Raw genomic sequence first — 12,502 nt, forward strand, 5'->3', positions numbered from 1 at the left:
GCTTTCTCTCATTCTAGGAAAAAACCCGAAAAAATCAAAAACTATCATGAGTATCACCAAGGCAACATGTCTTAAGGCATCATGAGATCGATGTTCATGTAGGTGAATAAATATTACATAGCACTTTTTACATTAGATAGATAGATAGATAGATAGATAGATAGATAGATAGATAGATAGATAGATAGATAGATAGATAGATAGATAGATAGATAGATAGATAGATAGATAGTATTTGTGTGTACAGGTGTGTGTATAGTTATGGAAGGCTCACGTGGCACATGATCAAGCGAGACTGATTACTATCATATGAACATTAACATCAGCTCAACATCCTGTGTGTGTGTGGATGAGTAGATCCCATGAGTGAAGGACAGAGATAGAGATGAGCAATCCATCAATCCATTCACCATCCTAAGAGGATTTCCCATAATTATTCCATATTAGAAAAGACTTACACTGTCGAGAGAGAGAGAGAGAGAGAGAGAGAGAGAGAGAGAGAGAGAGAGAGAGAGAGAGAGAGAGAGCAGGTGTGGATAGAAGGATGGAGGTTTGCGGATAATAGGATATAAAGCACTGCACTCTGACAGACAGTAAGAGGATTGTGGTGGTAATTAAAACTGCTCTAGGAACGGTACCCGTCGTAATTGTTTAGTTATCATATACAAAATAAAGTTTTTCTCCTCCGTCGCGAGAGAAGCTGTCTGAAAGCATCCCTGAAAGACGAAAGCTCAGAGCTAGAGCCAACGGACGCGCGCTTTTGTCCTGGGCAGGAGGCGGAGCTGGTGACTGAACGAGCACAGCCTACCAAACAGCGCGCGCGCTGGTGTGTGTGTGTGTGTGTGTGTGTGTGTGTGTGTGTGTGTGTGTGTGTGTGTGTGTGTGTGTGTGTGTGTGTGTGTGTGTGTGTGTGTTTGTGTGTGAGTGAGAGAAAGAGAGAGAGAGCGCTGAGGATATGGCCAAAGAGAGCGAATAAAACTCGCTCGAGCACTTGTTCGTCACACAATTGTAAGTGTGAAACATCCCGCAGCCGCGCGCAGGATTCTCCATGCGCATCCAACCAGATACGATCTCACGAGCAGCATCAACAAAAGAGAATATAGTTTTACAATCAAGGAGCCTCGTTATCTCACGAGTTTCTCCAGGGCTACAGGGTGGACATATATCTCTCTTTCCCGCATTTAAACTCACACCACCCGGCTGCCTGCATCTCCCTGCTCCGTCCGCGGAGAGCCATCAGCGCGCGAACAGTGGTGGTCTCCTATCGGACCATTGGATTGGGGTTGACGCCATGGGGACAGAGGGAGGGGATCTTCGCTATGGATTCTGACTTTTTAAACACTTAATATAACATATAGATTGCGAAAACCCATATCTAAGTAGTTGAGCGAGCTGCGCTTTAGGTCGCATCTCTTCTTGTCCTTCTTTACCGAACGGGATGGTTCCAGCGCAGAGTCGCGTGGGGTGAGAAGATCTTGTAAGACTGGGAAGAAAAGCGAGAGATCGAGGGATTATGGCACTCTTCGCCCTCTGTTTTTTTATTCTGACGCTCACCTGCACGAACTTTGACCTCGTGACTGCAGCCAGGCACGCGGTACACTGGAACAGTTCAAACATATCGTAAGTAGCTTTTATCGTCCCTTTTCCACTAATAGCTAAGTCCAAAAATAGATTCGAACAGATTTTTAAAAATGCTTTAAAATGTGTGGGTTTTTTGTTGTTGGTTTCTTTTCAGCCAGGAGAGTAGCCTACCAAAAATAAACCAAATATGTACTATTTTGAAACCAGTTTAGAAGTTTACCTATTTATTGGGACTCCCATATGGAGCAGGTGCATCAGTAGATCAGGACAGGGGCTTTTTGGGAAGTGTTTGTGTGTAATGTGAGTGTTTGTGCATCTTTTTGTATGACCATAATTAATGCAAGCGTTTTTTTATATTTGTTTTTAAGAAGGAGTGATTGATTTTTTATTAACTTTGATCTTGAAAACAACTATAGATGTTTGTTGAATAGTAGTGCTTTGTAGTCCCTCAAATTGGTTCAAATTCTTACTCATCTGAGGTTTTTGTTTCATTTGCTTTTAACTAAATTAATTGACACAAAGCAGCTTTACCATTTTATGCCTCAAGCTTCGATGGTAGTGTCAAAGTCGGCCAGAAAACATGGAAACGATCACTTGAAACTCTAGATGTGTGTACTGACATGACAAGGAGTGACTTCTGTCCCAAATATGAATCTAGTACAGTTACATATCTGCTGTACATGATAGAAATATTTTTCACCTTTGTCCTCACGGAATCTCTTTCTCACTCTCCTCCTTGTGTGTTTCTTTCCATAACTTCTCCGTTCACTCACACTCCTGTATGTTTCTCTCAGGGAGTCTACATCTGCTTTTCCGTTCTCCTCCCTCTTTCAGCATCATACATGGAGCCCAGTGTATAGTCCCCAGTTTCTTTTCATTCCATCTGCTGTAATTAGCAGCACTTTTTCAAAATGACCTCAATATGCCTGCATTGTGACACCATTCAATCTCAGCATCTCTCACTGTCACACACACACACACACACACACACACACACACACACACACACACACACACTCACACACACACACACACATTAGAATGACTGAGGTGTTTAGGTCATGGTCTGACTGAACGGTAAATTAGAGCAACGGTGCAGATAGATGGGTGTGTTGGTGTATTAGTTTGTCATCTGGCACTACCAGTTTTTAAAACCTATGAAACAATGCAGGAATTGACCTAGTTTACAGGTACTGTTCACACTAATAAGTAGATTGGGACAGCATACAAATTTGGCCTAAATCAAAATCAAATTAAACACATGGACCTGCCGGAGGAGTGCCTCTTATATTTACAGGTACTCCTATCTAAATCTCAATCACTCACTCACCCTTCACACATTTTACAGTGATTATATACAAATCTGGAGCCTGTTTTAAGCCGGGCACACATTGTATGATTTTTATGATCCTAAAATCGACATTGGACACCCCCTGGATATTATTTTGCCCCTCTTCGAGTTGCAGTTTGGGCCTTTGTATATAGAAATATTACAATTCATATTTTATTCAAAGGACCATATGATCATTATATTGCCACTGTTTTAAGTTTGGCCATGTGAGTGACTGTAATGTCTGTGGTCAAAGGATGACAGAACTCGAACGTCCTCCCTGAATTCATTTATTAATGAATGCTATTAATTAATCCCAGTAGAGCCATGCAAATGCAAACATTTACAGTCTGAATAGTGTTAAAGACTCTATTCAGAGGTTTTCAATCAGGGTGCTGGGACCCACTAGGGGGCCTCAGCAAACTTCTAAGAGGGCCATAGGATTACTTATTAAAATTAATATAGCCTATATTATTAATCAATTATATATATATATATATATCTCACAAGTTCACACTCAAATAATCAGAATAAAGAGTATACGTATTTGGTGTTCTGTCCGAGGGGTGGGCTCCGAGCTCGGAATTTGGCCCAAACCCACAGTACTCCCCCACCCCCACCCATACCCATATCCCTTGTCTGCAATAGTAACTGGTGAGTCGGCTATGTATGTATATATATATATATTAGGCCTCCTCTTGTGCTGATTGAATAGATCGTTTGAACGTGCTCCTCCCGAACCTTGTTAATAAAACATCATATATACCTTGAACATTTTGTTGGACAATGGAGGCCTTGAGTCAAAAGGGAAATATTTAACGATCCCCAAAATCTTCCTTTGTGGCCAAAATCATACAATGTGACCGTATTGTATTTGACGTTAATTACACATACTTACAGCGAGGCAAAATTTGCTAAACGTTTTGATTCTTCTGATTTTGAAGAAAATTCATGGTAAAATTGACAGTCTTACTTATTGATAACTGGAAGCGATAGTCAAAATATTTAATAAAACAGCAACGATATTGCGTGGGCCAGCTTACGCCTTTGGTGTTTAGCTCTACATTATATCTGCACCTCCATGTGCTTTTAGCTTTACACAAGAGTTCTCACTGTGCAGAGAAATGAAAAGTGCCTCTTCCACCCAGTTTCCCCATAGAGAGAGCTGTCGAACTGCATTAGCATCGGTAGCAGCACGGGGCGGACATGCTACGTGATAAAACCAAATTAAACTGGCTTATTTTCAAGGATTATTTTTAATAAGACTTCCACAGCAAATGCTATTACACACTTTCGGCCCACTGCACAGTAGAAAGTGTGGACATTAACCCCATTTTACTATGAGCTACTGTTTTCCTCATTATTTTTGTGTTCAAGGAAGTGTGTAGCCTACTTTGTTTTGGTTTTTAAAAAAAGTGTATGGGAAAATTAGCCTGTAAGCTAGCATTATATGTGTAGACTTCCCTCTCTCTTCATTACTGCTCTGCAACACTGATGACACCCTGTTACCTCAGCTTGGCCTAGATATACAGCAGAGAGAGAGAGAGAGAGAGAGAGAGAGAGAGAGAGAGAGAGAGAGATGTGATATTTAAGCATTGTATTGCTGAATGTCGAGCTATATGTCCGCTTATTCTCGGGAGTCCGAGCCTAAATGTAGCACAGCATGCTAATAGCTGTGGTCAGTGTGCCTAATTCGGGTCTACAGTCAGAGCTGCACAGTCACTCTGTCTCTCCTCGCCGTGGACTACACAGAACAAGCTAGTATTCTCTGGATAGTGTTTTGACTCGGGGGTGTGATACAGAGCGCGTGTGTGAGTGTTCTACAACTAAACGTCTTTGTTTTCGAGCAGAGCACGTTTGGTGTAAACAGTAAGCGAGGCGCCGTCGGCTATGAGGTAAAAAACGAAAACAAAGCAACCAGACCACTGCCTCCTCATTCATCTTCTAAGAGAGTTATAGCTGAGAGTGTACCTTCAGCTCGCGTACACACACACACACACACACACACAGACACAGACACACACACACACACACACACACACACACACACACACACAGACAATTACTGAGCGTGGAGTGGGCAGTGATCCTAACGGCCCTACACTCTCGCTCCAGTGATGCGTGTCCCGGAAAAAACACAGAACCCCCTCAAATGCATAATTAGAAAACAGAGTTGAATAAATGCATATATACGAACTGCTGGTTTTCCACACATCTGCTGACGAAAGGATTACAGTCACATGAGGGAACACTATGGTATGTAATGGGGAAAAAGCACTGTGAACACATGTGCAATGTTAGTAGAGGTAAAGTGTGTGTGGACTCCAGGGGTGAACATCTCCGCTCTGTTAGAGCACAATTACAGAACACGAGTAGAAAACACCAGCCTGGACTGAACAGAAAGTCTCTAACACGACTGCTAAAACGCATTAAAACTACAAATCAGTGTTGGGTGAAACTGTCAAAGTTTGTTTTTGTCAAAGTCCAAAATATGATTGAAAATGAAATGTGATTGAATCAACCTTAGCACATTAGGCTTTATGAATGACATTTTTAAAGGTTAAACCAGGTACAAGATACATTTAAATTAGATTACATTTAAAAGTTCTTTAGCTAGTGTTATCATCGCAGTTCTTCTTGTAGGCTACTTTAAGTACGGATACCACACACCTCTTCAATGTGGAGTTTTATGTAAATTAGACTGATAATAATGAGTTTTAGACAGCGTTTACACAATAATTAATTAATTTACCTGTCAAACTAAAAAAATAAGCAACTTGGGCATCACTACTGAATATTTTATCCATCATCAAATCTTTCCACTTTGTGTATGCTGTACAGATGTTTACACTCGTTTTTGTCTTTGTCTCTCTTTCTGTCTTCTGTCTTCAAACCTTTACTGCTTCTTCAGCCATTCAGGTACTGATTCTCCCATTGTCTCCGCTGCTAAAGCTCGATAATAATTGTGTACCATTGTCTAATTTTCATTCTTCGCAACACCAAACTACTAGATATGGCATATTGGCTGACGCTTCAGTAGATAAGCACGAGGAGGATACTCTCAGATGCTTAGTGAAACACAGCGGGACACGTCATTTCAACATGGTGAACGTGGAGACTGACCCACACCTTACATAATTAAAACAGTTTTTGTAGAAAACTAGTATGTGTACAAATCTCATGTGGGTGAGTGTACAACATTCAGATGACTTGCTCTTCACAAAAAAATGATTTATTTCTAAATGTTTGAAACTTTAGAAATAAGCACCTTTTATAGAGCTTTAATGTTTTTCGTGATGTGTTTATTTATATGTAAGTCTATATAGAAAGTTATCATGAATGTATTCAGGAATACACTTCAGGCGAACGTGATTTCTGCTTTTGGACATTTATTTACCGCTGGGTAAAACTGCATGCTCTGACTAGCGTGTACATTTTTTAGGTACTAAAATATTTGAAGATCTTGTTTAAATACACTTGTATACTGATGAGCCAAAACATTATGACCGGTCACAGGAGAAGTGAATATTGTTGGTCATCTCCTAACAAGGCCACATATTAAGGTCTGGGTAGATTAGATGGTAAGCAAACAATCAGTTCTTGTAATCTTCGTGTTGGATTCAGGAGAAATGGGCAGGAATTAAGATCTAAGCGACTTTGACAAGGGCCAAATTGTTGTGGCAAGGCGACTGAGTCAGAGTATCTCTGAAACAGCAAGACTTGAGGGTTGCATCCGGTCAGCAGTGGTGAGAATTTACCAACAGTGGTCCGATGAGGGACGAAGCGGTGACAGGGTGTTGGGCGCCCAAGGCTCATCGATGCACAAGGGCAACAAAGGATATCCTGTATAGTCTGATCCAAAAGGTGTAGGCCTACTGTGGCACAAAAGTCACACAATTTAAATGATAGTAGCTGCAGACCAATCAGAGTGCCTATGATGACCCTTGTCCACCGTCGAAAGCACCTACAATGGGCATGTGAGCATTGGAACTGGACCTTGGAGGAGTGGAGGAAGGTTGCCTAGTCCAATGAGTCCCGTTTTCTTTTACATCGTGAACGGCAGTGTATAGGCTCCGATATACTCACGGCGAAATCCTTTTTTGTTTTGGGGTAAAACAAAGTTCGAAATACGTGAGCAGCGATATACTGTTATCAAACATCTGATAACACGCACACTGCTGAGAGCGACAGTTAGATAAATATGCATATATGTACAGCACTTTCTTCTCGGTAGCAAAATAAAAACGCATCAAAATTGATAAAAAAGCATTTATTTAATAAAGCACAAGGAAAGCATCTGATCATAGCAATCTGGATATGTTAGCACGAGCTCTGCAATTCAGCACTCTTGTAAAGTCACGTCACATTTTTTTATATAGGACTTTATATAAAAACTTTATATAAACCTTAAAATCAAGTAGCTTTACCATATTAAACATGAAAAACAGTGTCATTGTATCGTTTCATCAGATGTACAACTTTTTCATTTTCATTCATGGACATCTGTTCGCAACAGACTCGAGAGGATAAAGGAACTGGAAAAGATTTCCATGTGAAAGAAGGCGGAGCCTCCGCGCACACCTACATATTACGTAATTGCCAAGGAACAATAGAACAAAGGTGTTTACCAGCCGAAGCAAACTTTTCCAGAAAATTTGATTTGGCAAGCTGTTTCAAACTCCCAAGACGAACTCCAAACGAAGTGCGTTTTAGCGTAATTTTGTTCGAAATGACACCACATCAGTTCGATCTTCGATTTCGCTTGAAGTATATCAGGGCCTTAAGTGTGTGCTGTTGCCTGAGGCAGTAATGGGACCAGGATGCACTGTGGGATGACGACAAGCCGGTGGAGGGAGTGTGATTCTCTGGCCAATGTTGCGCTGGGAAACCCTGAGTCTGGCCATTCATGTGAACTTAAAACATCTCTTCATGACTAGGGTGTTCCCTGATGGAGGTGACCTCTTTCAGCAGGATAATGCACCCTGCCACACTGAACTCATTTCCCAGGAATGGTTTGAGGAACACGATGAAGAGTTCAAGGTGTTTCCTTGGAATGGCCTTTAAATTCCTCTGGTCTCAATCCAATTGAGCATCTGTGGATGTGCTGGACCAACAAGTTTCGATCCACGGTGGCTCCACCTCGCAACCTACTGGACTTGAAGGATCTGCTGTTAACGTCTTGGTGCCAGATACCACAGGGCACATTCAGGGTCTTGTAGAGTCCTTGCCTTGGCGGGTCGACACTGTTTGGGCAGCACGCAGTGACCAACAGCATATTATGCTTGTGGTCATGATGTTTTGGCTCATCAGTGTATACAAGTAATATGTACATTTAACTTTTTTTGTTTGGCTTCCTTCCTTTTGGGGTTCAAGTGGGTTCAGACCCTTAAAACTTCTTTCAGATGTGCTAGTAGCATCAAGTGTGCAATTTCTGAAAGGATTACTTGTGTCCTGTTACTCAACTTCCTGCAGTGAAGTGGGGTTGGATCGCTGTCCAGGCGCTAAAACTAGAAAAGGGGTCTTGTTTACACTTTGTTTAATACATTCTTTAGTTGAATAAGCGTCAGAACGAGTTTTTCTCTGCTTAATAATATTAGTACATTTTAAAGCTGCAATAGTGTTCAAAAACCTTATGAATAATATATGCCACCTATACATGAAAGTTTATGAACATGTTCCCTCAGCCTGCACCTTGAAGATTTCAACTAAAGGTTTAATTTAACAAAATAATTGTAGTTATATCCTCTGTTTTAAAAAACAAATATATTTATTGTAATGTAATAATATGCTAATAAATTTGTTGCATTTTTGCTAAAGTAGAATACATTTCTTTCAAAAAGAAAAAAAATCATATTTTTTTTCAGACCCCAAACTTAAGTGTATTTAAAGGTAGTGTATGTAAGACTATAGGAAACTCTATAGCAGATAATTGCATAGCTTGCATTAATAAACAGTAATAAACAGTAAAGTGATGACCTGTGTGTGTGTGTGTGTGTGTGTGTGTGTGTGTGTGTGTGTGTGTGTGTGTGTGTGTGTGTGTGTGTGTGTGTGTGTGTGTGTGTGTGTGTGTGTGTGTGTGTGTGTGTGTGCGCGCGCAAGAGAGAGCACAGGTGTGTCCAGGTGTCGTGCAGATGGCTCTCACACTTACAGGTTGGTTCAGGTGAGGTGAGCTGATTTCACGCTGTGCGCAGGTTAAAATCTTGAGGATAAGCAGCCAACTTGCTTATTTCCTGTATTGTCATTAGCAATGCATAAACAAGGGATTTGATTGGCAGGTGGATGAAAAGACTGAACAGCAAAGCTCATAAATCAGATAACAGTCTGAGGTTTGCATATGCAAATTGCTCGGTGCATATTCATGAGTAAACGGAGAGATCTATCTAAGTGACAGAGAAGACCTGGTTCTCGTTCATCAACTTTGCGTTATCATTGAGTGGAAGCTGGTCTGTGCGTGTGTGCGCCTGATGTGCTTTATGATGTTTGTATCTATGTGAAGAGCAGCAGTCTTAATTAATAACGCCAGTTCAACTGAGGTTGATGAATGAGGCAGTTGTGCATAACCACATCCACTTATCACACCAATCACTTCTGTTTATTTATTCTTCGTCACGGTGAGGGTTGCAATGAATGCAGGGGATGCCATGTAAGAAGATGTTCCACGCTCTTTCTTTTCTATAACGGCGTCTTTACTTAGTTAGTCATAATCACACTGTTTATTCATTTAATGTTTTTAATACTCTTCTCACCTTCTGTGGCTTAGCCTACCTTCGTTTCGTCTCCTCTTTTTAATTCTTATGAATACCATTTCTTTCTTTATTACCCATCTCCAAACTGTGTGACACTCTCCAAGAGCATGATGGGAGCAGTGATCCCAGCAGTCTTGGCACACTTTAATAATCCAATAAAGAATTGTTGTGCTTATGAGCATTTTGGAATTAGTTCCATCATGTTTTTGGATGCACTGATATATATTTTAAAAGTATGGCATATACAGATTAATGATAATTATTGTTCTGTTATGGTCAATAACTAATAAATGGTCAGTATTAAAATTAAACTGTAAAAACTCAAAGTAACTGTGTTAAATGCTACAAGTGAAGTGAATTTTAAGATTTGCTCAAGATTACATTTAACAGTGTTAATAAATATTTTTTTTAAAGACTAACTAGCATTAAAGTGAGCAAAAACATGCCAGAAATGCACGTTTATTTAACTTAGTATTGGCCACAATACATATACTGTATAATACTACAGTATATTGTCTGATAATGATAGATAAAAAATATCTCTCAGTCGATAACCAATTCATATTTTGTGAATCCCTAGTTCCAGGTATTCCAAGTATTATCATACATAAAGGTAGCTACTTTGTACATCTATTTAAACTAACAAATATTAGAATGTTTATGAAACAAGCCTTTTGTGACCATTTAAGAGCATTAGATGCCGCGCACAAGCCCAATGAGGTTCAAGACCTTATTTAACCAGGAACAATAATAATTTAAAAAATGTATTTGAAAATAATATAATTAGAATGTTGCCTGTCTATAATAATATAGACAGACAGTTTTACTCACTGAGAGATGTATTTGTGAGGGAATAATAATTTTATTGGAGTCTTACACACATGATGTACAGTTAGTCTGTGGTGTGCATTCTTTTGAACAGGAATTCTAGAAGTGGCTTGATGCAGCGCAGGAGATGCAGACTTAGTAAAAAAAATGTTGTCTGCTGAGCCATTAGAAAAATGTTCTTGACCCTTAAGAAACTTTTATTAATGCTGTCACATAAGAAATCTGCTTCACAGGTAAAATAAAATGAATTGCTAAAAATGTAAAGTCTTTATCAGTACTAATATAAATACTACTTCGAAATCCTGAAATAATAGAATCATGTTAAAAAAAAAACTACATATTTTATTTATCTATTATGAATTTTATGTCGTTTTGGTCTTTTGTCTTTTTTCTTTAGAAAGGTCCAGAAATTCACCATGTTTTTTTTTTGCCAGGTGTGTGATATTTTAATGTGATGTCATTACGTTGCTGAATTGCTGATCATGGTTTCGAGTATCGATATATCTGCCCTCTCCAGTGAACACAAGAACGTGCAGTTATCTCAGGCAACTTAATCCTTAATCAAATCTGCAAATCCGTTTGAAGAACCAAATGATCCAGAGATCAGTTACCACGGTTAGAAGATCTGGCATCCGTCAAATAATCTCAGATGTATTAAGCGAGATACAAAGAATAGACCCCAGGATGTTTGTTCAGCTAGCCTAACTGAAAATTCTACGATTTTTAATATTGAACAATTTTGTTGATTTGTTAAGGGTTGGTGATTCACAGCATGCTGTTTGGTATTAACAATTCTTAATTTTCTGTAGTCTCGTCATGTCGCCATGACATTTTTAGTTTTCTCAACTTTTTTATTTTTGACAGTGCAGCGGCAGGAGGGGGTCTGTTTCGTACTTCAGGGAGGATGTTAATGCAGATGGAAATGATGTGTATTTCGAGCTTCTTCCAGTCTCCAATTATTCACTTCAAAAGCAGGCCAGATTTGACACACCTTTCATTACTACAACTCATGATGATGAAACGAACAACACCGGCTCTCGCCTCACAACACTGTGTTTTATTACAGCCAAATTATTTACATAGAAACGCCATCTCTTGTGGTCTCGTCATCCCTCTTTTTGTGAAATGGCCATGATTCAGTCCTTATCTGGAAGTTGGTTTTCTAAATTTATGGCCATTTCTAATCTGTAATGCCTCAAAGAGTAGAACAGGGCTCATGTCTCCCCTTTGCCGCCAAATTTCCCTATACGTCTTAAGAAAAAAACAGATTCGTTCTTTGCTCAGCGGTAAAAGTAAGTTTGAAACACCTTTTAAGTGACATAGGCCTACTGTTTGTCACGGAATGGTAAGAAGTGAAGCGGTGCGAGGACTCAAGTGCAGGAGAATTATGTTTTAATTACAAAAGAAAACAAACACAAAACAAAACCCACGACGGGGAAAACATGACTAACAAATACAGAAACAGAACCAGAACCAGAACCAGAACCTGAAACTTACAGGAGACTCACGGGGAACAGGAAACATTAGACAACGTACCGACACAGACTGCAAACAAGAGGGGACTTAAAAATGGAAACTAATCAGGAGGGAACAGGTGGATGAACTCAAACAATAATCAGATAACAAGGGGGAGGGATCAGACAATGACACGAGCACATGGCCCAAAATAACAAAACACCCATGTGCAGCACAAGACAGGACAGGCATGTGACATTACCCCCTCCCTACGGAGCGGCTACCAGACGCTCCATAAGACCAGGGCGGGACGGGAGGGACAGACCAGGGCGGGACGGTAGGAGCAGACGACCCATTGGGCGGCCAGGGTGAAGCAAACAGTCCATCGGGCGACCAGGGCGAAGCAAACAGTCCATCGGGCGACCAGGACGAAACCGGCAGTCCATCGGGCGGCCACGGCGGAGAAGACCCCTCGGGCGGCCACGGCGGTGAAGACCCCTCGGGCGGCCACGGCGGTGAAGACCCCTCGGGCGGCCGCGGCGGTGAAGACCCCTCGGGCGGC

At 40.6% G+C, this 12,502-nt stretch overlaps 1 protein-coding gene across 1 annotated transcript in view; it reads left to right on the forward strand.

Moving 5' to 3' along the window:
* The first annotated feature begins 846 nt into the window (after positions 1-846).
* Positions 847-12,502, forward strand: part of efna3b (ephrin-A3b) — a 57,662-nt gene continuing 46,006 nt past the window's right edge. Inside the window, exon 1 of the mRNA XM_079627036.1 lies at positions 847-1,620. Coding sequence (XP_079483162.1) covers positions 1,514-1,620 — 107 coding nt within the window. The 5' untranslated portion in view covers positions 847-1,513. The remainder of the gene's footprint in view (positions 1,621-12,502) is intronic.

The sequence above is a fragment of the Phoxinus phoxinus genome (assembly GCF_949152265.1).
Source record: "Phoxinus phoxinus genome assembly, chromosome: 10".
In the NCBI taxonomy this organism is placed as follows: Eukaryota; Metazoa; Chordata; class Actinopteri; order Cypriniformes; family Leuciscidae; genus Phoxinus; species Phoxinus phoxinus.